This window comes from Ciconia boyciana, chromosome 22 (genome assembly GCF_034638445.1).
Source record: "Ciconia boyciana chromosome 22, ASM3463844v1, whole genome shotgun sequence".
Lineage (NCBI taxonomy): Eukaryota > Metazoa > Chordata > Aves > Ciconiiformes > Ciconiidae > Ciconia > Ciconia boyciana.
Window position 1 is genome coordinate 7,818,063 of NC_132955.1, and position 27,864 is coordinate 7,845,926.

At 52.9% G+C, this 27,864-nt stretch overlaps 1 protein-coding gene and 1 pseudogene across 1 annotated transcript; one reads left to right on the forward strand and one right to left on the reverse strand.

Moving 5' to 3' along the window:
* Positions 1-983: 983 nt before the first annotated feature.
* On the forward strand, positions 984-1,931 carry LOC140662670 (olfactory receptor 6X1-like; annotated as a pseudogene).
* Positions 1,932-4,449: 2,518 nt separating this feature from the next.
* On the reverse strand, positions 4,450-4,908 carry LOC140662671 (feather keratin Cos2-3-like). The gene is made up of 2 exons (XM_072886233.1): positions 4,888-4,908; positions 4,450-4,776 (listed from the first exon to the last, which is right to left on the reverse strand). Exons 1-2 carry the CDS (start codon positions 4,906-4,908, stop codon positions 4,450-4,452), a joined length of 348 nt encoding a protein of 115 aa, XP_072742334.1.
* Positions 4,909-27,864: the final 22,956 nt, after the last annotated feature.

Here is a 27,864-nt window from a genome sequence, read left to right on the forward strand (position 1 = left end):
GGCAAGGCAAAGAGAGAAGAGGAGAGGAGAGGAAGAGAAGAGAAGAGAAGAGAAGAGAAGAGAAGAGAAGAGAAGAGAAGAGAAGAGAAGAGAAGAGAAGAGAAGAGAAGAGAAGAGAAGAGAAGAGAAGAGAAGGGAAGGGAAGGGAAGGAAAAGGAAGGGGAGGGAGGGGAGAGGAGAGGAGAGAAAAGAGAAGAGAAGAGAAAAGAGAAGAAGAGAAAAGAGAAGAGAAGAGAAAAGAGAAGAGAAGAGAGAAGAGAAGAGAAGAGAAGAGAAGAGAAGAGAAGAGAAGAGAAGAGAAGAGAAGAGAAGAGAAGAGAAGAGAAGAGAAGAGAAGAGAAGAGAAGAGAAGAGAAGAGAAGAGAGAAAAGAAAAGGAAAGGAAAGGAAAGAAAAAGAGAATGCCCTGTACACTTCCCCTGTGCATTCTATTTTCTGCCCGGATTTTTTATTATTTGGGGCCTTCCTTTTAGGCAGAAAAGTATTGTACATAATACAGTACAGTGGGACACAGAGGCAGACTTTCCCTTGAAAAATTGATAGGCAAAAGAACCCAAAAATTCCCTTTGAAAACATAGTAATTAATTTTCTATCAAATACTCTGAATTTGTCTGGTCCAGACAAATTCAGACCAGACCATAACCTACTTGGTTATCAGAAACTGACCCAAGAGAAAAAGACAAGAACAAGAAAAGGAAAAATCTGGATTTCATAGTCTAATTTGTAGCTCCCTTGCAGGGAGGGTCATAGAGTAGAGTAGATGGATGAATGGCTGGAGAAGGATGCACAGATGTTTGTATGCCTGTCTGTATGGAAGAAGAGAGAGAGAGGAGGTGGAGGGAGAATGAGACTGGTACTGATAACCGGAGGCCGTGGGAAGAGCCACCGAGCCCAGGGAAAGACTTCTTGTTGAAAGGTTACTGCTGCTCTTGCTGCAATGTGAAACCTCACTCTGACATAATCTCCATCTGTAATCTTGGAGCCATGGCAAAGAAGAACAGGATATTTGGGACTGAAGTCGTTCTCCTGGGCTTCCCAGACCATCGCAGGTGGCACGTGGTCCTGTTTGTCCTTGTCTTGTCCACGTATCTTGTAACCCTGGTGGGAACGGCGTCATCATTTTTGCTGCGGGGAGGGATCGGTCCCTGAGGATCCTGATGTACTTCTTCCTCGGCAAGCTCTCCTTCTTGGAGATCCAGAACACCACCACCATTGTCCCCAAAGTGCTGGAGACTTTCCTTGTCACCAGGACAACCGTTTGTGTTTCCTGCTGCCTGGCACAGTCATTTTCCCACTTCTTCCTGGGTGTCACTGAGTTTCTAATCTTCTCAGTGATGTCCTTTGAGATTGCCGTTGCCATACACAACATTGCCATACACAAACGGCTGCGTTACATCACTATCATGACAAAGATACTCTGCTTCTTTCTATGCCTAGGAGCATGGCTACTGAGTTTTGTGGTCATCATCTCCCAGATGTCTCTGCTGCTGGTGCAGTGTCTTCTCTGCTCCAAGAACAACAGTGACCATTTCTACTGTGATGCTGGGCTGGGCCTCTCCTGAGCCTGGCCTGTGGTGATACAACGCTCATTGAGACCCTTGGCTTCCTGGTGCCCATCCCCATCATCCAAAGCACTCTGCTTTTCAAGGTGGTTTTCTTCATCTGTATCATACTTGCAATTCTCCATGTATTCCCTCGTCTTTCAGCCACCAGAAGGCATTATCTGCTTGTAGCTCCCATCTCCCTGTGGTCCCCGTCCTCTATGGAGCTGTCATCTTCATGTACCTGAAACTCATGGCTCGCTCATCCTTTAGTCTCAACAGAGTGGAGTCCACCCTCAGCACTCTCCTGACTCTTTTGCTGAATCCTTTCAGCTATACCATCAGAAACAAGGAGTTGAAGGCAGCTCTGAGGAGAACGGCAAAGCAGTGAAAGGCTACTTCAGCCTAGCAAAGGTCCCTGACAGGTCAGAAAACAGAGCCCAACCCCTGTGTTTGTGGAACTGCAATACAGCTGCACTTTTAGGTTAAATAAGGAGCATGAGTTTTAGTCTTCTCTCAAGACCTTCTGATGAAGAGCCTTTCTCTTCAGTTACACCCATTTTGACATAAGGAGGAGAAAAGAAAGTGAGCAAAACTTGCAATTTATGTCCTTTTCCAAACAGTGTATTGTGATCAGGCCTAGCACGGTTTTTCAGAGGAAACGAGATACTTATGTGGACAATGTCCTTTTTAAATGTTGGTCTTGTTCTCCTTAACCGACATACACTGCAGGCAGGGAATAGCAAAGATGGCATCAACATGTGAATTTTTTGTCTAGAAGGATTTTGTCATGATCAAGAGAAATGAGCACCCCCAAAGTATGAGACAGCTGGTCCATCTCAGACAGCAGATAATTCTACCCCACAAGCATCTACTGATTATTGCCGTAATCTAGGCAGATTATGCGCAGAAGTTCTCAGCCCCAGGGTCAGAGCTGGGGCTGGAGCCCAGGCCAAGGCCAGACTCAAGAGAGGCCCAGGTGAAGGCTCCAGCCAGTGACTGTCCTGGACCACCTAGGAGGCCAGGAGGGCAACAGTAGCCCAGGCCAGGCACAGATATGGCAGAGCTGGGGCAGGCCTGCGCTAGGCCTGAGCTCCCATAGAGACCCTGGGCCAGGGGCCAAGCCAGAGCTGGGACCCCTGGTTGCACTGGGCCTAGGTGGGCTTGGTCCTGATGCTTGTCGCTCCTGTGTGAACACTTGACCCAGCACTGTCTCCCACACAATCCAGCCTAGGGAGACATGCCCGTCATCCTTACCCGGCACAGACGAATGACCCTGCCCTCCATCCTGGTCCTATGGTGCTGGTGGTGTGTGGGGTCTGTGCAAAGGCAGAGCCCCCACACCACAGGGCCCCAGGGTCTGCAGATGTGCGAAGACCTTGGCCTGCGTGTGCAGACCAGCAGTGCTGCCCAGAGCACAAGGGCCACTTCAGCACCAGGGCTCTTGGAATGCTGAAGGAGCTTGGTGCCTGGGGGGAGGCACTCCAACATGTGCTCTATGGTTGGGCTGGTGCATGCCCTGTACCATTCAGGGGCAGCTCATGAATCTTGCTGAGTGCAGGATCAAATTCCACTGTCACTGCCATGTCTGCACAGAGCTTGGGGTATTTCCTGTCACACAGCACCTTTCCAGACCAGAGCTGGGTTGTGGCCCTTGTGGGGCTGTAGAGTTCCTGGGCCTCAGGAAAGCTGTGCTTGAGGAAGACAAGGCAGCACAGAGAAATGTTGCATGTTTGGGCACCAGTCACTGTCCTGGGCCTGCCTTCATGCAAGGGGGCGTTGAGTTCACAGGGACGTGGGACTCCAGTGTGTGGCCTGCTGTAGCTGACACCTACTAACTTGTGAACACCTCAGCCCTACACATGTTGGCAACAGGTGGATCATGCCACGTGCTGTGCTGAAGGGTGATAGGGCTGCATGAGGAAGCTGTTCCTGCTGTCCACGCCCAGGCATGCTGACCATGGCCTCTAGATCAGGTGATGGAAGAGATGGGCAGGTGGAGCAGGGACTGTGGGCCATCCCCAAGGCTCTTTACCCATTCCCGATTCCTGCCATCCTTTGGGAACATTGTCTGCTGAGCCTCCTTCCCCAGCACAGTTCCACCAAAAGCAAGAGGAGCATTCTCCCCCAAGAGCTTGTGGGAGTGCTGACCTCCCTCGGGCCTCCCACATGCCCACAGTTCCTCTCTTGAGGACTGCAGCTGTCAGGATTCCTGTTCACATGATGTGCTCCAGGGCCAAGGGAGTATTTCTGAGCAGAGTCACAGCAAGGCAAGGCCATTGGCTGTGGAGCAACTAGGGTTGTCTTCCTCAGCTTCAAGAGGTATTGCCTGAAAGAGGACTTGCTGTAGTATGTCCCACCCTCCAGTCCCTCTAGGAGTGATGAAGGGTTCCCCTGTGGCCCCACCTAATTCCTTCCGCAAAGCAATGGCTTTCTTCATCAGCAGTCAGTATGCAGATGGAAAGATCACCTAAGGGACACAGGCAGGGTTGCAGCAAATGTTAATGAGTCTAAAGAGGGAAAAGAGGTCACGGCAAGTGGAGGCCCCCAGTGCAGGGAGGAGCAGGAGCAGCCAAGAATCTGTTCCCCTTTTCCTGTGGCAGAGTTCCCACAGGACATCTGGTCAGGCTAGCAGGTCACTCCAGGCTGGTTTGTGGGGTGCTCACAGCAGGTTTGAAGGGAGCACAAGACAACAAAGAAAAGAGAGAAAAAGGGTGAGTGGAAGACAGGAAAGGTAGACATTGGCCATGTTTTCAGAGAGCCCAGGCTGGTCCCTTCCAGTCTTGCCCTGGCAGGACATACCAGAGATGGTCAGCTGCTCCTAAACCAACACCAGAAAGTTTGACCCTCTGTCCAGCAGCATGTTCTGAGTTCCTGGGGGTCCTTATCCAAGGCTGTTGTGACCATGTTTAGCAGGGGGGGCACCTGCTGCCACAGTAGTGGCTTGAAATGCAGGAGAGGTCACAGCACCCAGAGGTGATGGGCACTCCATCACAGCTGAGGATGCTGCCAACAGCAGCGGAGGTGGAGGAGCCCACAACGGTGTTCTGTGGGAAGGAGCTGAGGATGGGACCAGGGAGAGTCACCACCACGGGAGAGGGCTGCATGATGACGGTGGAGTTCTGGCACTGCCTGACACAGGGCTCATTGCAGCTGTTGGCCAGCGGGGTTGGGCCACAGGGCCAGCATGGCAGGCACTGGTCATAACACGACATGTCTCTGCGCTGGAGGTGCACCTGGGAGAGAGGGCAGGGAGGAAGCAGAGCACAAGGATGGGTGAGGAGCAGCCTGGTTTCCTTGTCACAAAGGAGGCAGGGTACTACTGAGTGGGCAGCTGGAAGCTTTACCAGGAGCCACACAGTCTTCATCGCCCTATAAAGAGCAGCCTGACCCAAGGAGGCTCCCTCCTAATTCATCACCCAAAAGCCCTCTCAGCCACGTCCCAGCCTCTCTTTAAGCAGACCTTCTCCCTGCTTCCCTCTGTCATGACAAGATGCTCCAAACCCCAGCACAAGGACAGAGGCAGTATCAGCTGAGAGGTCCATCGAGGAGAGATCTCACTTTGGAAGAGGAGGAGAAGAGGCTTCAGACTCACCTGGTTGCCAAGGAGAAGGAGGCAAGAGAAGTGGATGAGAGAGCAAGGACTTGGCCTTGCTTTTATACCTGCCCTTCATTGCTGCAGGCCCAGAGGCACCCTTTGCAGAGGTAACAATTTTCTGACAAGCTCCTCTTCAATGCAAACCATCACAGCTAATGATGTGGGATGTGCTTTGGTTTTCTGCACTGCTGCTTTTTCATTTCCGGGTTTGTGCCATGCCCATTCCCCAGTGAAGGCTTCTTCTGAGCACTGGGATGAAAGGCCCCAGCATTTGTAGGACAGGAATGCAGCAGTGCAGGCAAAAGTCTCAGCTCAAATGCTACATGGGTCCAGAGCAGGCAAGTGACGTCAGCCTGGGACACTCTAGGGGGATGTTTGAAATGCTGTTCTTAGGAAGAAGCTCCAGGCTTTTTCAGCTGGAAGCCCAAGGGTTATCGTGTATGACAACGTGCCATGTCCATCTCTTTCCTTCCCTGCTCAGCTCACCCCAATGGTCACTTCTTGTTGCCTCCCCAGGTATGTCTGTTGTGCTGCTAGGTTTTGACCTCATCCCGCCTAACACTGCCCTCAGGAAAAAATTCTGGCCTGTTTTGAGTCGTTCCCTCTCTGTACAGTCTGTGAGTACACAAATAATGGCATGGGCATGCCTGGGGCCTTGTCCTTCCCCAGAATGCTCTAGCCCTGCTGCAGTTGTCCCTAGCTATCCTTAGCAGAGTCCACAGTTGGTTGTGTTCCTATGTGTGTTCTTGTCTTCTGAGCTTTTGTACAGTTGTGATCGCATGGATGGACATGGGAGCACAAATTTGTGTATAATTCTGTGCCAGCGTGCATGAGCCTGTGTGTGTGTGGCCTTGTGAGTCCCTCATCAGGAAGGAATGTGCTGTTTATGGCAAGGATCCTGTCCACTGCTCTGCCCATGAGCACCACAGAGCAGTAGCTTCCCAGACTTGGAAGGAGGCTGAGTACAGCTGAGTGGTGATGGCACCAGCCTGCTAGAGGTGGGTCCAGGGAAGAGGCCCTGAAATGCAGCCCCTGCCTCCTGAGCCTTCCTTTTCCTGCCCCTCCAAAGCTCACGCTCCGTTGCTGCCGATTTCAGGCCCCAACACCAGCAGGTTCAGTCCAGCTTGGATCCTTAGTTTAGTTCAATGTTAACAATATTGGGAGTGTCTCAGCATGGCTGGCAGTCCCCGCTCCCTGCCTCTCCAGGCCAGGACATGGCTGCCTTCCCCAGGGCTAGAGATTTCAAAAGGACGGGGTTTGTTTTATGGGCAAGGAGAAAGGCTGAGGAATTCTGCCCACCTCATGCTGGCCATCCCTGAGTGGATCTGCTTCCAATGCAGTGTCAGTGGTGTCTGTGTTGGGACACAGCCCCCTCTCATGTCCATGTCAATGCTAAATGGACTTAAGCCCATCAACCTGGTGCTGTGTCAGGCAGAGGCTGAGACCTTGTCCCAGACAGGTACTGAGCAAAAGGAACACGGTGCCTGATGTTGCTGTGCTGTGAGTAGAAGGAGAGACCCTGTGGCTTGCACAGGGAAAGCCAAAGAACTGATGAGTGCTTTGGTCTTCAGCACCCAGGATCTTCATGTCCTGCAATTGGAATCTCAGTCTGAGTGCCCAGCAACTGACCCTCCCTGCTGCTGTCCCACAGGGGCTTCCAAAAGAGACCCTCTTTCTGACAAGGGCTGTGCACAGGGGGTAAATTTTCTAAGTCCGTCTCCCCTCCGGAGTGTTTGTCTGCCTGAGCTAAGGTCCAGCTTGGAGACAGTGCAGCCAAGGCTTTTCCCCGCTTCCCTTTAGTGACCTCAGTGACATAATTACCACAGAGCTCTTCTGGGAGAGCTCAGCCAGGGCTGATTTCCCTCTCCATGGAGCTGCTTCTGAGCTGAGACTCTAGTGTAGTTGAAGGCAAACCTCACTGCTTTCTCATGAGGTAACACATACTGTGGGCAAGGAAAGGGCAGCGGATGTGTGTACCTAGAGTTTAGCAAGACCTCTGACAGCTTCTCTCGTACTTCCTTGATGACCAAATTGGACATGAACGGGTTCATTAAGAGGATGATAAGGTGGGTGGAAAATTGGCTGGACTACCAGGCTCAGTTGTGACGAGTAGTGCAAAGCCCAGCTAGAAGATGCTTACTGGTGGGGTCTCTCAGGGATCAGCAGTAGGACCAATAGTCTTTAATGTTTTCATGAACACCGTGAGTAATGGGAAGGACAGCACTTCCTGCAAGTTTGGGGATGACACCCAACCAGAGGGAACAGGCAGTACACTGATCTCTGTTAGCCAAATTGTTCCCAGCAGGTCCAGGAACTACCTGTTCAAAGGAAACAGGGAAGATGGGACTAGACTGTGGAAGTCCTCTGTGACAGGAGTAGAAGCAATGAACAGCTGCTGGAACATGGGGAGTTCTAGTTAAGCAATAGGTAAAAAATGAGAAAAGGAATGCGTTTCCCAGCGAGGCTGTGCAATCTCCATCCTGAGAGGTGTTCAAGGATGGACTGCATGTGACTTTGGACAATCTGATCTACCACGATCTGTTCCGAGCAGAGACAGGATCTAGATCCTGCTTCTCACCTACATACTGACTCTGTGATCCTCCACCTTTCCCGGCCCTCCCTGAGCCCTGCATGCCCATGGGCACATGTGTCCTCACACCCCCTTTGCCTCGAGACAACTTTTAGGCATTGTACTGGGACTGCAGAGATGCAGCTGAAGGGAGGCTCTCAGCCTCCTCACTACCATCCGCAGGAAATCGGGGGCTGCTGTTTCCAGCCCCTGAGCTCGGAGGCAGCTCTGGGAAGCTGGTCCATCTCCTGGATCAGGGCCATGCTGTTTTCCCAGGTTGCAGCTGGCACTGTGCAGGCTTATTCTTGCTGGGGAGTCCTTGCTGGAGGAGGGGAAGAGTCCACTTCGCAGGAGACCAGCTTGCGCCCCTGCAGAGCCACTGAGCACTCTGAGCCCGGCCGAGCCCCCGAGCGGCGCCGGCGCAGGGCTCAGCCCCGGGGCGGAGCTGGCAGCACCGGAGAGGAGAGGAGGCGGTGGAGAGGAGGCGCCGCGGCCGGAGCAGAGAGCGGGGCTGGCGGGGCGCAGCGAGGCGCGGGCAGCGGAGCGGCGGGATGCGGCGGTGCCGGGGCGCAGGGCTGGCGGGGCTGGCCGCGGTGCTGCTGGGTGCGTGGGGCTGGCGGCGGTGGATGGGGGCCGGAGTGTTCCCCAAAGAGCCCAGCGCCAACTCTTCCTCCTCCTTCCTCAACGTGTCTTTCTCCCTCCCTGCCTCTCTGCCATTTCTCGTCCTCCTTTCCAAACCCTCCGAGTCCCCTATTCCTCTTCTCCCTAGTTCTCCACTCTCTCTGTAGGTACAAGCCTGCTTCCACGTAGGCCTGCTTTTCCATGCACCCTCTCCTTCCCCTGTGCATTCGGCAGTTCTTATTGCCCTGAATCTACCCCTCTGCCCTTCACTGTAACAACCCCTCTCCCTGTCTACTCTTCCTCTCTTCATCCACCCACCCACCCATTTTTTGAGCCACCTCTCCATGCATTTACCATCCCTAAGCCCTCTTGCTACTCTGAGATCCCTCTCTCATCTCTCCCTCCACTTTCTTCATATCTGTAGGCACAAGTTTTGCTTTCCTGCACCGCGCCATTCATCCCCTCATCCCCCTGTGCATTCAGCATTTATGCTTCTTCTGAATTCAGCCCTCCATCCTTCACTGTAGCACACCCAACTCCTCTGTCCCCTCTCTCTCCTGCCATCCATCCATCCATGCACTTGAATTTCATTCTCTCTCTCCATGCATCAATTTCAAATCCCCTCCCAGCCTTCTCCCCTAGCTCCACACCCACACCGGGATCACTCTCCATCCCTGTTGATGACCACATTGTCCCCATCCATTCTGGTCTGGCTCTGTCTCACTGCCACTCTTCCTAATGATTTCTCTGGGAAAAGAGCCGTAAGAGCTGATGATCTTTGATGATCTTTGGCCTTTCCTTCTGGTTTCTTGGCAGTGGCTGCGGGCAGAGCCCAGGTGCAGCAGGAGCCGTTGGCAGAGACCACCGAGGGCACCAGCATCAGCATCAACTGCTCACACCCCAACATACAGTCTTACGACTACATCCACTGGTACCGTCAGCTCCCGGACAGAGGCCCCGCATTCATCGCGTTTGTTCAGAAAGGGTCCAAAGATCTGCAGGAGCCGCCGGGGCGGCTGTCGGTGGCGGCAGACCGTCGGTCCAGCTCCCTGTGGCTCGCCCAGCCCCGGCGCGGGGACGCGGCGGTGTATTACTGCGCCGTGGCAGACACGGCGAGAGGAGCCGGGGCTGCGGCCGGGCACGAACCGCCGCGGGCGGGGCCGGGCGTGTGTGTCGGGGGCGGGGGGACAGCGCTGGCCGGGCCCGCCAGGGGGCGCTGCCGGTCCGCCTGCCGGGGTCGACTCTCCCCGCCCGGCCCCGAGTCCCAGGGCGGTTCCCCCGCCAGACCGGTACCAGCACTGGCATCGGGCCCGTCGACGCCCCCCCAGCCACCGTGCCCCGGGAGCTCTGGGATGTCCGCCCCAGACACAGCTCCAGAGCCGCCCACGGGGCAGAAACCTTCTCCCTCCCCTCACCTGCTCTCGTTCCCCGCACTCCCACCGGGACGCAGACAGAAATCCCCCGCGACACTGGCAGAATCACGACCGGAGCGGTTGCGGTGTCCGGAGATGCCCGGGAAGGAGCTATTCCAGCCGCCGGCCCCGCTGTCTCCCGGCGAGGAGCAGCGCCTTTCTGCTCTGCACAGGGGGGTGGGCAACAGAGATCCTCCTGCCCACAGGCAGCCGGGCAGCCCTCGGTCCTGCCGCAGGGACCGGCCACTGCTGGCATGGAACATACAGGGCCTCTTCTCGGGCTTCTGCCTTACCCCACCCACTAGGACAGCCAAGGGAACCCTGAGCAGGTGCTTTCCTCTGCTCTGGAAACACAGGGTCTCCAGTGATGAATTGCTAATGCAAAACTTCCCTTAGGCAGCCACAACCAGAAGGGGGGTTTGCTTTTCTTTACTTTGTTAGAGCTCAGATATGTAATTAAAAAATGCATCCTCCAGCTACAGGCTTTCACAGAGATTTCAAAACGTTCCTGCTAGCATTACAAAGTCATCCCATGGAGTCAGGAGTTCAAGCTCCACACCAGCAGGAGAAGGGGATGTCGAGGTCACAGGCACCTTCAAGTGCTCCCCACAGCGGTTCACTGTTGAGACCATGAGCATGTTTGACAGGATTCAGAACCTTTGGAGTAGAGGCCCAGGAGACAGCATAAAAGCTTGGACTGGACACCCTGACCACAGCCTCAAGGGATGCCAGGTTCCTGCTTGATGAGTGAGTCAGAAAGAGATTTGCTAAGTTGCCCTAAGGGGCTGGAGGTCTGAGGTGAGTGAGAGCTGGAAGGAGGCCTCTGGGAAGACACTGCAGGCTCCAGCCAGTCCCCAGGGAACTCTGTGTGGCTCCAGTAGCTGACACAGCTGTCCAGAGCCCATGGTCAGAGGCTTCAGAGGCACAGAGTGAAGGATCAGCCCTGCTCCCTGTCCCAGCTGGACTTCATAACTGTGTTTGCAAGGAACTATTGGCAGGTGGACAAACAAAGCAGAGCAACAGGCATGGCCAGGCGAGCACACAGATCAGCCCCATGTTCACATGGAATCGGCCCCTCTCATGCCTACCTACATCTGCCTTCCCATGCTTGCTCCAGGCTAAACTGCCTTGCTCCTTCCCTTTCCCTGTCTCTGCTGCTCCTCCTAAGCATCCCATGTCCTGCACTATCCAGAAAAAAAATTCCACTTCATCCCATAAGGGGTTTGATCCCCTTGTATGCAAAAACACCCCTGAGTTTATAAGATGATCCTGTCTTCTTGCCGTTCTGGAAGGTGCCATCCCTAGACAAAGGGGCTGAGCAGCATACCTGAATGGATGGGGAGTAGATGTCTGTGATGAAGAGGATTGTGCTGGATGTCCTCCTGCCAGAGGGAGGTGGTGTGTCTGACTCTGTGTGGGATGTTAACAGCAGGTGCTGTTGGAGGAGAAGTTTCCCTTGAAGGGCCTCATCCGTGGCCAGGGAGAAGGGAGAGAAAACCGCTGTGGGGAGAAGGAGTCAGAAAGCTGTTTCCTGGTGCCTTTGGCTGTTCCTAGTTCTATCTCCTTTCACACACTACCAAGGGACAAGCAGCACATGAGCGGTTGCAAAAGGGCTTTTCTCTAACTCCATGAGAGCTGCGTGCAGGCGCCTGTCTCTGGCTGGGCACTGGATGGCAGAAGAGGTTCACCATGGACACTCCTCCCTTGCTGGGGGCTGGTTGTGATCTCCAGGAGGAGCAAAAAGCAGGAAAACAGCCTGCAGCCTCCTATTGCCTGACAGCAGGCTGCTTGATCTCTGCCTTCAGCCTCCTACCTGAATTTTCATTTGCCCAGGCCCCTTTGGCAATGTGACCTGAAGCTGAGAGGCACTGTTTCTACACCATGATTTCTCTGCCTGAGAAGATATGCAAGCACCTTCTGACTTGGAGGGCTGTGAGAAGCCTAGCTGTGGCCTGACTGCCCAAAGAACCATGCAGTGCTGAAAAACCTCTTTTTAACCCTTGCAAACCTGGAACACAGTAAAAGGGGCATATTTTAGTGTCTTTCCTTTAATTGCTCACCCTACAGAGCATCCTCATGGCAGAGGTGTGGAGTCCCAAGCACACCTGACTCAGAAGACACTCTTCTTCATTCCCTCCCATCAGCTATTTACACACATTGCCAGGATCCTCCATGAGCCTTCTCTTCCCCAGACTCAACACTTGCAGCCTTCTCAGCCAGTCCTCACAGGAAAGATGATCCAGTCCCAGCACCATTTTGCTGGGCTTGCTCCAATATCTGTCTTGTCCTGGGGAGCCCAGAACTGCACCCAGCACTCCGGACATCACCTCACCAGTGCTGAGTAGAGAGGAAGGATCAGGTCCCTTGTCCTGCTGGCAAGGCTCTTCCTACTGCAGCCCAGGATCATAGAATCATAGAATAATAGAAACATTTAAGTTGGAAAAGACCTCTAACACCATCTAGTCCAACCGCCAACCCAACACCTCCATGCCTACTAAACCATGTCCCGAAGTGCGACATCTACACGTTTTTTTAACTCCTCCAGGGATGGTGACTCCACTGCCTCTCTGGGCAGACTGTTCCAATGCTTGACAACCCTTTCAGTAAAGAAATTTTTCCTCATATCCAACATACACCTCTCCTGACGCAACTTCAGGCCATTTCCTCTCATCCTATCACTGGTTACTTGGGAGAAGAGACTGACACCCACCTGACACCTCCTGACAGACTGACACCTCCTTTCAGGTAGTTGTAGAGAGCAACAAGGTCTCTGCTGCAGAGAGTTGTAGAGAGTTGCGCTAAGTTGTAGAGAGCAATAAGGATGCTGTTGGCCTTCCCTGACACGAGCGTGCATTGCCACAGCAGACTCAAGAACACTTCTAGGTGCTTTACCTGCAAGCTAAAGAAGCTGAAGGAGGGAAAATGTCTTCCTAGCCCTGCATGTTGGGGATTGGTGAAAGCCTCAACATGTGAGCAAGATCCATCAGCCAGGCACTGAATAAGATTCTGTGTGCAACCTCTTGAGCTGCCCCCCTGCATTTCACATCTCTCCTCTAGCTCTGGGGACTCACCAGTGCTTGGCCTGGGGGGGTCCCCATGTCCTTGAGTCCCTCTGGGTTCTCTGCCCAACAGAAAACCACTGGTGGCTGCATTCCTGAGATGTGCATTTCTGGGATCTAGTTTGTCCCTCTGTGCACACATCTGTTGTTACGCTAAGTCTGTTTTGGAAAGCAAAGATCTGGCCCTGGAGAGGAGAAGCTGTGGGGAAAGCTGACAAAAGCAGCCATGGTGGCAGGCCAACATGTTCTAATTAATGCAGGGATGTCATCTCAGTAGGCCATGACAACGGCTGTTGGCCTTCAGAGGTGACAAAGAATGTTCAGGCTTTGTGGAAGAGAGTTGGTTGGGAATATGTCCAAAGGAGAGGTGGGCCAGAGGGAAAGGGAAGGAGGAAACAGAGTGAGGCACCTGGAGAAAAGTGTCTCTATGAGGTACCAGAAGGTGGATGAGAAGCCCCATTTCCACCTGGATGGGGTAAGAAAGCTATAGTTTGGAATTCAGGTGTGTCCTTGTGCTGGGCTTTACACAAAGATCTGTGAGAGGGTCTTGCAGGAAACACAGGACAGCTGGGAGGGCAAACAATAAATAAGTTGGAATATGGGGGCACAAACTATCTGTTTCCACACAATTTAAGTGACCTGAGTTCTTTTTCACACCCACTTTGCATCTGAAACTGATTGCTCATTTGGCCAATCTTTCCCTTTTCCTTCATGTTTGTAACTTCTCAGGTGTTCTGAAAAGTGACTGCCATGACAGCATTGCTGCAGGTGTTGCAGGGACACACTTCAAAGACTGAGCTCAACATGGGGTTTCCCCCCAGAGCCTAGACTCAAGAGACCCAGTTTTCTCTGGGGACAGGAGCCTTTCAGTGTCTTCAGGAACTCAGACACATGAGCAAGTTCAGCAGAGGCCACTGTCAGGGCATGTGGAAGGTGAGAGGTGCTGGTTCACTAAGGCTGTCAGATCAAGTCCCTTTGCCTTTCAAAGGGAAGAAGAAGTAAAAGGACAAGTGATAAAGAAAGCACACACTGACACCAATCTCTAAGGAAGTGATAAGGGAGACAAGGAGGGAGATCAGAGCTCTGCAGCTGCTAACTGATGGGCCATTAGGAAACTGCAGGTGTAACTTTGAAGTGGGTCAGGCTGAGCTTTGTGACAAGAGGTGACAAGAAGAACATGAGGATTATGGATAGCTGAGAGGGGGCCTGCAGGACTAGGCAACACTTATTAAGGCATGCTTGGGGAAGGGTCAAAGGTGGGGGAAAGAGGGGACTGGGGAGGAGCAAGAGGAGGCCATAGAGAGGAGGAAGGATAAAAGGAGGTACCTGCACCTAAGCAGGGGCTGCTCAGTGCTCTTGTTTGGACGAGCCCTGTGCCTGATCACAACAGTCCCCCTGCCTTCTTATTAAATCCTTTCTTAACCATCCTGCTGTGTATCTTCACTCCCTTTCCCATGTGTGAGTGCTGCATGGTCTGAGTGTCAGTAAATGGAGTGACTGATGTGAAAGAGATGTGGGTGCCAGTAACTGGGCAAACAACCAATGGCTGCAGGACTTTTAGGCCTGGATGCCAGCCACTGGATGGACCAGGGGGTTTGTGTGGCAAGGTCGAAGTGCCAGCAACTGGAGAAGAGGCCTCTGGTCACAGGGCCTGTTGGTCTCTGTGCCAGCAGCTGGAGGGACTGCGGTGTAAGCAAAGGTCTGGGTGCCAGCAACTGGAGAAGGAAGAACCTGTCACAGGGCCCATACCTCTTGCTGTCAGCAACCGGAGGGACCACACTGCACATGTATGCGTGAGAGGCCAAAGGACCAGTGACTGCAGGGACCTCAGTGTGTTTCTCATTTTTCTTTGTGAATTGAACCAGATGTGCGTGTGTGCTTATGTGGAATTTGGTAGCATATTTCAAGCTGGCCTAGCCAGTGAGTGGGAAGAAAATCAGGATCTAAAGTCTGAGCCCAGGACTGGAGCCCAGGGCCCATACACGGGTATGAAGCAGGCTGATATTACCAGCCCATGGTAATGTCTGAGGGATCCAAGAGTGTGGGGGTAATTGTGAGATGAGTGGATGCTTGCATGCATGTGCTTGCTAATGAACATCAGGCTGGCCTAGACAGAGAAAACCAGGTGCTGGGTAAGAGGGCCCAGACTCCAGGCAGGGCTATTAGATGGGCTGAGGGCCTGTCATGATATTTGAGAGATGCACAAATGTGGGTGTGCTTGTGACTGCAGAGGGTGAGGGGGGGTGTGTTTTCACTAGGGAACTGCATGTCACAGGCATACTGGAGACAGTCAAGTGAGTGGCCATTTAGATGATGAATACACTGGAGCATCTCTCATTTGGAGAAAGGCTGGGAGAGCTGGGACTCTTCAGCACAGAGAAGAGAAGTCTCAGGGGAGATCTCATCAATGTGTACTAATATCTGAAGGAAGGCTGTGAAGAACGCAGAGCCAGACTCTTCTCCACGGTGTCCAGTGACAGGACAAGAGGCATTTGGCACAAACTGAAACAAAGCAGGCTTTGTCTGAACACCAGGAACCCTTTTTCACAGTGAGGGTGAGGCAGCACTGGCACAGGATGCCCAGAGAGGTTGTGGAGTCTCCATCCTTGGGGGTACTCAAAATCCCTCTGGACGTGGTCCTTTGCAACCAGCTCTAGGTCACCCTTCCTGAGGTGGGGTTTGGACGTGATGACCTCCAGAGGTCTCTTCCAAATTTACCAATTCTCTGTTGCTGTAGTATGAGACATGAAGAGAAGCTGAGAGAAGTGGCCTTCTTCAGCCTTCAAAAGAGAAGCTTCAGAGAGAGCTTTTTGATGCTTCTAACACTTGACTGGAGGACGAAAGGCCAGATGCAGCCAAACTCTTCTTCAGCAAAGTGATAGAGTGAGAGGCAATGGACATGATCTGGAGCAGGGGAAATTCCTACGAGAAATTTGGAATTGGGGGTTTTTTAATGATGAGGGTGGAGCATGGCTGTAGATAGATGCGAGTAAGAACGGGATTCTGGCAACACAGAATGTTGATTAAAATACCATTAAATGCAGATAACACAAGAAGGTAAAGGGGATAGCACAGGTGACATTATTCCCCTTCAGATGCTGGGAACCCTGAGTTATGGAGCATGAGGTCGAGCTTGAGTTGGGTTTAGCACATAATGCAAATCCTGCCCATGCTGAGACTCACTGGCATTGTAATCTTTTAAGTTTCCATGGGATTTTCTTAGAAATACACCGCTCCTAATTTCTACTGTTGAGCAAAAGGACATTTCTATGAAAGCACGATGCTTCACTCCTAGATCAACACAAGGATGTGTTTGTGGCAATGTTGCCAAGTTTGCCAAGTGATATGTACAGCTCAGCACAGCACAGGTCTGTGCTTACTCAGGTCAGGTTAGCTTAACAATAATGACCAGTTTGTTATCTCTGCCATGACTGGTGCATGGGATCACTTTGGAGTTAATGTGGAAAGGGCATGGGAGTAGGGGTCCCCACCTGCAGTACCCCCACCCCTTCACATGCCCTTTCAGCTCTGGGGTGCAGGGCTATCCTATCCCCACCCCTTGCAGTGCAGCACTCCAATGGGTGCTCCATGTGGTCCCTGGGAGTGGGGGTGATCCCCTGATCCCCCATCCTGTTCCCTGCTGACCCCTCACACCTTCCACTAGAGTAGGAGAAGGCTGTTCCTTGTCATCTCTGCATTTGTGGCATCCAACACTAGTGCTGGAGCCAGGTTCCTCTCTCACACTGTGGGTTATCCCACCAGAACAAGGCACAGCCATAGCCCCTGGGCTGCTGCACAGCAGGGTTTACATCCTGTTTTGGGGGATTTGGGGGAGAGGCATTGTTCCCAGGCTGCTGAGGAAAGAAAGGGGAGAAGTGAGAGAAACAGAAGAGGCTTCTGTTCCCAGAAGAAATACCAGTGTCCCCAGGGAGCTGAGGACCCCAGGGGAAGATATGATGCCTCAGTGGGGAAGAAAGCCCTGACCTCCCAAATGATCCAGCAGTGGGTATGCAGAAGAGCAGGCGATTCTAGCTGGGGAGGTGAGGACTCTGCTGTGAGATGAGTGGGAACAGCCCCTTCCCACGACTGGGGCCCCCAGTGGGAAGAGCCCTCTCATTGTCGAAATGTTCAGAATGCCTTTGGCTGAGGGTGTTGCTGCTGGAGTTGTTGGAGGTGTTGCTGCTGGGTGTTGCTGAGGCCACAGGTGTTGCTGCTGGAGGAGGGAGAAAGCCAGAAGGAGCATTTCAGGCACAGGAAGAACAGAATTGTTTCTCTTCCCCGCTTCATCCTTTGCTCCCCCAACAGAGTCGTTTCCGGCAGCTCTGTTATCTCCGCGCTGGGAGGTGGTTTTCTGACTCTCTCTCACTCAACAGACAGGTGGCTAGGACGTGGCATGCACCTCAGATATCTCGTCCTCACTGCCTTCCTGGGACAATTGCTGGGTAAGTCCTGGTTTGTCATCAACACGTACTTCTTCTCCCAAGGAAACCCTTGCCAGCCTTATCAGGATCATGCAGACAGCTACTTTTGAATTACAGGAAAATGCTGGGAAATGTCACCTCACATTTGTGGGTTTGCACTGGTGCTCTCAAGACACTCTTACTGTTTGAGAGAGGAGAGAGACCACAGACCCCTTCTCCTGCTTTTCTCTCCCCTTCAATCCACCTCCCTCTGCCTCTCTCTTCTGATCCACCTGCTGTCACCATAAGAGATCTCAGCTGTCTCTGCTGTCCCACATTTCTCTGTTTCCAATGCAAATTAGAAGATCCTGTCAAAGCTGCAACAGGAATGTTAAATGTGTCCCCTGGCTGTGCCTCCTTGCTGGCTGCCATGGCCTCCAGTTTCCTCCTGGTTGTCAACACAGCCAGGGCTCCCTCTTTCCAACATTCAGCTCAGCACTGCATGGACTCAGGGAGCTAGGAGCCCTCTGAGATGGCAGGGATGGGGAAGCAGGATGAATCTTTTTGCCATAGCTCCCTCAACCTGCTGGCGGGGTGCTGGTCCCAGCACGCAATGATCAGGCATTGGCAGGCAGTTCCCTGCTCCTCTGGGCAGTCAGAGACCAGGGGGGAGGAGCAGGGACATAGCACAGCACTCCTCAGGATCCACGCTGAGCTGAGAGCTCCTGCGCAAAACTACTCTCCACCTGGCTGTCCCCAGGCCTCAGGAATTTCCTGCAGGGCAAGGGGCAGGGAGCCTTTTCTGCCTTGGTTTTGCATCCACTCCTGGTTTGTTCCCAGAGCCTTTCCCTGCGGAGCTGCTGACTTTCCCTTTCTTCCAGGCACCATGGGGCAGATCATCGTCACCCAGCAAGAAGGACAGATCACGGTGAAGCAGAGAGACACCTTCCAAACAGCCTGCACATACCAGACCTCATACTTTCAGAGCTTGCTCTGGTACCAGCAAAGGAAAGGACAAGCTCCCCAGCTAATCCTGTTTCAGGCAGCATCTGGGTCCAAGCGCAGTGGCCGTCTCACCATGTTGCTGAACACCACAGAGAAATACAGACTTCTGCGGCTGGAGGAAGTTGAGCTCTCTGACAGTGCCTTGTACCTCTGTGCTGTGCAAGACACCGTGGTGCAGGGAGCTTCCTTGGCAGTGCAGCAAGCCAGGGGAGGGAGGGCATGTGCCTGTGCAAGGCTGAGTTTGGGGCAAGGGGCCCTTCAGGTGTCCCCTGGCAGTGCTGCTTCCCTGTACACCCAGAGCTCTGCAGGCCAAGATCCTCTTCCAGGAAGGGCCAGTGTCAGTGATTGTGGAGATGGCTGACCCTGACTGGTTGACTTGCAGTCTAGTGCTCTGTTTTCCTCCCCTTCTGTGGCTGCCAGAGTAGAAGAGAACCTCCTGGGAACCAGGATGCCAGGGGCTTGCTCTCAGCTCCTCAGACTCAGTGTTAGTAAATTCCTGCTGGCCCATGACTAAGGAGGAAACTCAAGCACCAGCCAGCCCTGACCAGAGGCCCCCAGAGTACTTTTTGACAGACATTTGTGGGGTTGTTTGCTCTCTTCAATAAGTAAAAATATTAAACTGGATTTGAGTCATGCCACTGCGTTATCTCCCGATGTTCAGCCAGTCCACGTGCAAAGTCTGTGCCTGAGGGGCAGAGCAAACCACACAGAACAGCCCCAGTTGCCAAAGGCCCGGGCACTCTCCATGTTTGTAACGCATAAGCAAAGAGACCAACATACAAATGAAGCCTTACAACCCCCTGGGCTCCTTGCAGTCTCCTCAGGGGTGCTCTGGGGGGAACTTGATCATCCCCAGCACAAGGAGCAGTGCTGTAGTGATGCCCTTCAATGGTTACAGGTGACTGTGTCTGGGACAAGTGGGACTTGGCTGAGGCAGGCATGAGAAATGAGGCTGTGCTGAGAAAGCTTCCTTCATCTAACAAACTGTATTGTATATGGTGTTTGATATCCTGTCCTGGTTTTGGCTGGGATAGAGTTAATTTTCTTCCCAGTAGCTGGTATAGTGCTGTGGTTTGCATTCCGTATGAGAATAATGTTGATAACACACTGATGTTTTAGTTGTTGCTAAGTAATGCTTACACTAGTCAAGGCCTTCTCAGCTTCCCATGCTCTGCCAGGTGCACAAGAAGCTGGGAGGGGGCACAGCCAAACTGGCCAAAGGCCTATTCCATAGCATATGACGTCATGCTCAGTATAGAAGCTGGGGGGGGAGTTGGCCAGAGAGCAGTGACCCCTGCTCAGGGACTGGCTGGGCATCAGTTGGCAGATGGTTAGCTGTTGCATCACTTGTGTTTTTCTTTTCCTTGGGATTTGTTCCTCTCTCTCTCTCTCATTGTTTTCCTTGTCATTAAAATTTATTATTATCATTACTATTTCATTTTATTTCTATTATTAAACTGTTCTTATCTCAACCCACGAGTTCTCTTACTTTTGCTCTCTAGATTCTCTCCACCATCCCACCGGGAGGAGGGAGGGGGAGCCAGTGGCTGTGTGGTACTTGGTGGCTGACTGGGGCTAAACTACGACATTTTCTCAGGCTTGAGGAAACTCTGCTATCCGTGATGTAATGTTTCCTGTCCATTGCAGACATCACTTTATGCAGACAGGGTCTTAAATGTTCCCATAGCACACTACATGAAGGTGCAGTCTTCTTATTGTCAGTGACCTAAACATGCACAGAAAGCTCTGCTGTCTGTGCAGCTTAAATGCAAGCTGCACATACATGAGCCATTGCATTTACCTATTAGCAATTAGTTCATCTTGACTGCTATTAATAACCGTGGGCACAACCATCCTCCCCAACAGCAACTGGGTTTCTCTCGTCTCGAGACAGAGGCATTTTAAAACTGTTTCCATAATATTATTTTTCTGTTGAACTTCAGCCATGGCAGTTGATATAAAGAGCTGGTCTACCTTTTCCTTCTCCTATCTATTGCTATGACAATAAACCAAAACAAATGCAGACAAAGAAAAGCTCGACTCAGGCAGCTCCCAGCATGGGGAATCCATGGGCCCTCATTCCCCTGTGTTCTCTGGGGAGACAGCCCCAGCCTCAGCCTCATAGCAGCAGGTTTCTCATCTACCCCACTGGGAGAAACAAAGAATGCACGACAATGGTGCATTCTGGTGGTCTTGGTGATCCTGGTGGTCCCTGGTGGTCTTTGTGATCTCCTTCAGGGAGACCTGGGTGTCTGGAACCAGCCCTCCCAGCTCCTAGGTAAACGCATTCTCTTCAAAAGCCAAACACAAAACCTAAATAGCAGCTGAGAGGAAGAGGAGATTTTGTATCAGCGTATCAGCGTTTCAGTTCACATGTCTGTGTTGAACTTGTTGCCTCCCCTCTCAGTAGCTTTTCCTCCCTCCCCTCTTGGGCTTTGCTTGTGAGGAGTTTGAAGGTGTGCAGTCTCAGAGAGGGGGTTGAGTCTGTGTTGCCAAAACAACCCTTGAGCAAGGCCTTGGGCAGAGGCATTTCAGCAAGTCCAGAAGTTTCCTGCGGTAGTTCGATAGGTCCCCTTCCACAGGAGGAAGACGTTCTCCAAGCCCTCTGCAGGTAAAAGCAGTCATTTGGAAAGCTTCTGGCCACCCTTGGGACACTCAGGCAGCAGCCCCAGCCTCTCTTCCTGCTGTGCCTCTCTCCTCTTCCCTCTCCCTCTGCACAGGAAATTGTGCTAGCCTCTAAGATCATCTTCTGCCAAATTACCTCCCAGCAGAGTAGAGTAGTAGCCTTCTTCACTTCCCAGGAACTGTACCTTAAAAGGGCCCACAGCACTGTGTCCCACACTCCCCTTCCGCTATGAACAGTGAAGAATCCCCTTTTGCCTCCACTCTGATCACCCTAGACTAACACCTTGCTCACTGAGCACTTGGGAGAGTGTCCACAGAGAGAAGGAAAACACAGAGAAAGAGGCTGAGATGCAGCAGAACTTTCATGCCACAAAGGACAAAAATGAAGTCACTCGCATGGAGTGACCACCAGGGAATATTGAGATTTGGTGCCCTTGGGCTGCAGCAGAGTTCCTGCAGGACATCCCTTGGCTTGCACTGAGGAGGGAGGGGTGCAACAGGTCTCCCCTAGGCTGGGCTGGGTAGACCAAAGGGATCAGAAGCCAACCAGGAGAGGAGAGGGAAAGGAGACAGCAGAAGGAATGGCAGACACGGGCCTTGCTTTCAGGCTGATCCCTTCCAGCCTTACTTTGCAAGGAGAGCTGGAGATGCTCAATCTCTCTGAAAGAGAACGGCCAGGAACTCCGTCCTCCCTTCACTCACATACTAAATGAGGAGGAGCTGTGGACTCCCTTGAGGGTAGAGAGGCCTTACAGACAGATCTGGACAGACTAGAGAGCTGGGCAATCACCAACCGTATGAAATGTAACAAGATCAAGTGCCGGATTCTCCACCTGTGATGGGATAATCCTGGTTATACATACAAATTGGAGGACAAGAGGCTGGAGAGCAGCCCCGTGGAAAGAGATCTGGGGGTTGGGGTTGATGGCAAGTTGAATATGAGTCAACAGTGTGCCCTGGCAGCCAAAAGAGCCAACCATGTCCTGGGGTGCATCAGGCACAGCATAGCTAGCCGGTCAAGGGAGGTGATTGTCCCACTCTACACTGCACCGGTGCGGCCCCACCTCGAGTACTGTGTGCAGTTTTGGGTGCCTCAAAATAAGAAGGACATCAAACTATTAGAGTGTGTCCAGAGGAGGGTGACCAAGATGGTGCAGGGTCTCGAGGGCAAGACTTGTGAGGAGTGGCTGAGGTCACTTGGTTGGTTCAGCTTGGAGAAGAGAAGGCTGAGGGGTGACCTCATCACGGTCCACAACTTCCTCAAGGCGGGTAGCAGAGGGGGAGGTGCTGATCACCTCCCTCTGGTGAACAGCAATAGAACACGAGGAAATGGAATGAAGCTGTGTCAGGGGAAGTTCAGATTGGACATTAGGACAAGGTTCTTCACTGAGAGAGTGGTTGGCCACAGGAACAGGTTCCCCAAGATTAGTCATCATGTAAGTGCTCACATGTGCTTATACGTACTTGCACACTCACACTTGCAGGTAGATATATATGCAAGCTCGTGTACAAACAGAGAGATATATATGTGCTCACCTGCACACACATATGCCCACACAAATGCACACCGACACCACACAAAATTAACTGAAAAAAACATGCGTGTACACAAACACATGCACACACAGAAATGCACTTGTTCACACACACACTGGCAGACGCTCACTCTCACCTGTGCATTTGCAAATGAACACACAAATGCAAGCACACAGGCACAAATACACCATCAGGCACAGACAGATGCATGTGCACATGAGGAAGTACAGCTTCTCCCCATGCACATTGACAACCAGGACTCCACCAGCCAGCTCTCTGCCCCTGACAACTTTAGGCAAGTCCTTGAAAGCCCAGTGCTAAGAAGGTAAATCAGGCACCAGCCATCCCTGGTGGATTTCATGACAGCAGAGGGCTTTGGGGCTTCTGTGGGTTGAACAGATTGTGTTCTCATTACAGGAAAGAGAGAAGGTCCAAGCTGCAATGTCTGTTTTGGACATTCAGCCTGTTTCCATGCGAAGTCTGTGCATGAGAGGCAAAGGCAAAGCTAGAGAACATCCCTATTGCTGCAGCTCCAGGGGTTCCCCCCCTAACAAGTCAAAGTATCCCAAAGTCTGACAAAATCCAGCCCATCCCTGGTGATCACTGTAGGGTGGTTGTGGAGGTCTGGGACCAGATCCAGCTTCAGTGCAGGAAGAGGTGCCACCCTGACATGCTCACATGGCAGCAAAGGGTTGTGTGGCTGGGGTGAGCCAGGTGGCCTGCAGCTGCAAATGCTGAGGCTGGGACACCAGAGAGGAAACTGCCCCAATGAAGTTGCCTTAAGATAAATACCCTCTCTTCAAAAGCCCAACAAATATTAATTAGCAGGTGGCATCAGGAGGAGATTTCAAACTGCCTGAGCCAAGCCCTGACATCTGTCAGTTAACCTGGCTCATTAGAGCTCATGGAGCTCCACTGACAGAGAAGTCTGTCTCCACATCTGCTTTTAGCGCTGGAGCAGTCTCCAGAGCCACAGGAGTGGTGGCAGGAGGCTGTGCCTAGCGCTGCACAGGCACCAGGAGGACAAGCCTTGTGCCCTGAGAGCTTCCCAGCAGGGCTGGCATTTTCCAAGGGTCTTCACGTGGCCTAGAAGGCTCCTATTCAGGTACCCCCAACTATGACCTGCCTCCCTTGGAAGGAGTCCAGCTCCTAGCTATGCTCTGCAAGGGCAGCATCAGGAAGCAAGGTGCCAGCCAGATGGGTTTGTTAGAAATCTTCTCAGAAAGCAGCTGCAGCATTGCTCAGGCTCAATCAGCTGCTGCCATTGTTAGCCACCAGGCAGCCATAATAGATGTGTACCATGTGTGTGTGAAAAGCACACCTGAGTCAGGATCTTCCATCATTGGCTGGTGAGCTTGGTAGTTGCTGCTGTGGTGGACCATTACTCCTTGTCCTGTCACTACAGGCCCTGGTAAAAAGTCTTTCTCCATCTTTCTTGTAAGTCCCCTTAACATATTAAAAGACCCTAGTGAGGTCTCCCCAGAGCTTTCTCTTCCTCTGGCTCAACAACCCCAACCCTCTCAGCCTTTCTGCATAGGAGAGGTGTTCCAGACCCCCAGTGGGGTCTCACCAGAGCAGAGCTGAGAGGGAGAATCACCTCCCCTGACCTGCTGGCCACACTTCTTTTGATGTAGCTCAGGATGTAGCTCAGGTTTTCTGGGCAGCAGGCACACATTGCCTGCTCATGTCCCATTTTTTGCCCACCAGTATCCCCAAGTCCATCTCCACAGGGCTGCTCTCAATCAATTCATCCCCCAATCTGTATTGATACTGGGGATTGCCCCAGGCCAGGTGCAGGACCTTGCACTTGGTCTTCTTGAACTTCATGAGGTTCACATGGGCCCACTCCTCAAGCCTGTCAAGGTCTCTCTGGATGGCATCCCTTCCCTCAGGAGTACCAACTGCACCTCTCAGCTTGCTGTCATCTGCAAACTTGCTGAGAGGGCACTCAATCCCACTGTCTGTGATATTAATGAAGACATCAAATACTATTGGTCCCAGTATGGACAGGACAATGTGTAATGGTTTTAAACTGACAGAGGGTAGATTTAGATTGGACATAAAGAAGAAATTTTTTACAATGAGGGTGGTAAGACACTGGAAGAGGTTGCCCAGAGAAGTTGTGGATGCCCCATCATTGGAAGTGTTCAAGGTCAGGTTGGATGGGGCTTCGAGCAAGCTCATCTAGTGAGAGATGTCCCTACCAATGGCGGGGGTGTTGGACTAGATGGTCTTTCAAGGTCCTATCCAACCCAAACCATTTGATGATTCTATGATTCTATGATTCTACGACAGCCACGGCTAGGCCTGCCTGGGGGACGCCACCGGGCTGCTCTTGCTCGCTGGGGCCACCTTGCCCCACGCAACCCCACCTGGCCACGGGCCCCGGGGCAGTTCCCCTGCCACCAGGCATTGTCATCAACATCAGCACTGGCACTGGCATCAAGCATCGGCATTGGAATCGGCTTTGGGCTTCTTCTGAGCTTCTCCATTGTTTCCCCTCAAGGGGATCTCTTCCTGTACTCTAGTGTCATTGAGGGCAAACCTCATTGCTTTCTCATGAGGTAACAGGCACTGTGGAGAAGGGAAGGGCAGGGGATGTAGAATACAATAGAACAGAACAAAACAGAATAGATTTCAGTGGGAAGGGACCTACAATGGTCATCTAGTCTGAATGCCTGACCAATTCAGGGCTGACCAAAAGTTAAAGCGTGTTATTAAGGGCATTGTCTAAATACCTCTTAAACAGTGACAGGCTTGGGGCATCAGCCACCTCTCTGGGAAAGACTGTTCTAGTGTTTGAACCCTGATGTGTCTACCTGGAGCTTAGGAAGACCTTTGACAGCCTCTCTCATACTTCCTTTATAACCAAATTGGTGACAATGGGTTCAGTAAGAGGATGATAAGGTGAGTGGAAAATTGGCTGGACTACCAGGCACAAAGAGTTATGATCAGTGGTGCAAAGCGCAGCTGGCAGACACCAGTGTGGTCTCTCAGGGATCAGCAGTAGGACCAATAGTCTTTAATGTTTTCACGAATGCCACGACTAGTGGAAAGGTCAGCACTTCCTGCAAGTTTGGCGATGACACTCAACCATAAGGAACAGGCGGTACACTGATCTCTGTTAGCCAAATTATTCCCAGCAGGTCCAGGAACTCCTTGTTCAAAGGAAACAGAGCAGATGGACTAGACTGTGGAAGTGCTCTGTGACAGGAGTAGAAGCAATGAACAGCTGCTGGAACATGGGGAGTTCTAGTTAAGCAACAGGCTAAAAGAAAAAATGAGAACTGGAATGGATTTCCCTGGGAGTTTCTGCAAACACCATCCTGCAGCGGCTTGATCTAATGGGAACTGTTCCAAGTGGGGGTTGATATAGATGACCTCTGGAGGTCCCTTCTGACCTGCATTCTGACTCTGTGATTCTCCATCACCCCTGCCCTCCCTGAGCCCTGCATGGCCATGGGCACATTTGTCATCATACTTCTTCTGCCACAACACAACTTTTAGGCATCGTGCTTGGACTGCAGAGAGGCAGCTGAAGGGAGGCTCTCAGCCTCCTCACTCCCAACCACAGGAAATCAGTGGCTGCTGTTTCCAGCCCCTGAGCTCGGAGGCAGCTCTGGGAAGCTGGTCCATCTCCTGCGTCAAGGCCCTGCAGCTGTCCCAGGTTGCAGCTGGCGCTGTGCAGGCTTATTCTTGCTGGGGAGTCCTTGCTGGAGGAGGGGAAGAGTCCACTTCGCAGGAGACCAGCTTGCGCCCCTGCAGAGCCACTGAGCACTCTGAGCCCGGCCGAGCCCCCGAGCGGCGCCGGCGCTGGGCTCAGCCCCGGGGCGGAGCTGGCAGCACCGGAGAGGAGAGGAGGCGGTGGAGAGGAGGCGCCGCGGCCGGAGCAGAGAGCGGGGCTGGCGGGGCGCAGCGAGGGGCGGGCAGCGGAGCGGCGGGATGCGGCGGTGCCGGGGCGCAGGGCTGGCGGGGCTGGCCGCGGTGCTGCTGGGTGCGTGGGGCTGGCGGCGGTGGCGGGGAGCCAGGCTGGATGCTGCGTGGGACCAGCGCTGGGCCCGGGACTCGCCTCTGGCCCTTGTGCTCCTTCTCGGGCCTTATTCCTCCTCTGTCCTCCCTTCTGCAGGCATCCGTTCTGCCCTCAATGAGGTCATTCCCTCTCAGCTTGCCTGTCTCACTCTGTTACTCTATTTCTTCATCCATCCATTCCTTTCAGCCAATCTCTTTTCCTCATTCCCTTCTCCTCTTTTTCACTCTGACTGTACTTCCAAACATCCTTCATACATTCTTGTCTCCAACCAACCACTCTCGGAGAAATTGTCTCTCCATACTTTGTTCTCAGAATATATCCCCATCATCTGTGAACTGTCTTCTCCCCTCTACTGCTGCATGACACTTTCTGCTGAAGCAAAGTGATTCTTCTTTTTCTCCTCGGCAGTGGCTGCGGGCAGAGCCCAGGTGCAGCAGGACATGTCGGCAGAGACCACCGAGGGCACCAGCATCAGCATCAGCTGCTCACACCCCAACATACAGTCTTACGACTTCATCCACTGGTACCGGCAGCTCCCGGACCGAGGCCTCACGTTCCTCGTGAACAGTAACGAAGGGTCCAAAGAGCTGCAGGAGCCGCCGGGGCGGCTGTCGGTGGCGGCAGACCGTCGGTCCAGCTCCCTATGGCTCGCCCGGCCCCGGCGCGGGGACGCGGCGGTGTATTACTGCGCCGTGGCAGACACGGCGAGAGGAGCCGGGGCTGCGGCCGGGCACGAACCGCCGCGGGCGGGGCCGGGCGTGTGTGTCGGGGGCGGGGGGACAGCGCTGGCCGGGCCCGCCAGGGGGCGCTGCCGCTCCGCCCGCCTCGCCCCGCCCGGCCCCGGTACCGGCACTGGCATCGGGCCCGTCGAGGCCTCGCAGCCACCGTGCCCCGGGAGCCCACCGAGCAGAAACCTTCTCCCGCCCCTCACCCGGCGAGGAGCCCACGGGCAGCTGCACAGCCCTTGGTCCTGCCGCAGGGACTGGCCACTGCTGGCATGGAACATACAGGGCCTCTTCTCGGGCTTCTGCCTTACCCCACTAGGACAGCCAAGGGAACCCTGAGCAGGTGCTTTCCTCTGCTCTGGAAACACAGGGACTCCAGTGATGAATTGTTAATGCAAAACTTTCCTTAGAAAAGAAAAACCAGGAGGTGTTTCACATTTCATTACTTTGTTAGAGCTCAGATATACTTCAAACTGCCTCCTCCAGCTACAGGCCTTCACAGAGATTTCAAAACGTTCCTGCTAGCATTACAAAGTCATCCCATGGAGTCAGGAGTTCAAGATCCACACCAGCAGGAGAAGGGGATGTCGAGGTCACAGGCACCTTCAAGCACTCTCCACAGTGGTTCACTGTTGAGACCATGAGCGTGTTTGACAGGATTCAGAACCTTTGGAGTAGAGGCCCAGGAGACAGCATAAAAGCTTGGACTGGACACCCTGACCACAGCCTCAAAGGATGCCAGGT

What these genes read in the sequence shown, in the direction of transcription:
- LOC140662671 (XM_072886233.1), bottom strand. Translation starts at nt 4,908, where the DNA reads ATGAAGACTGTGTGGCTCCTG. An exon ending in TGAAGACTGTGTGGCTCCTG is followed by an intron (nt 4,777 to 4,887) that starts GTAAAGCTTCCA and finishes CCTCTCTCCCAG; the next exon opens with GTGCACCTCCAGCGCAGAGA.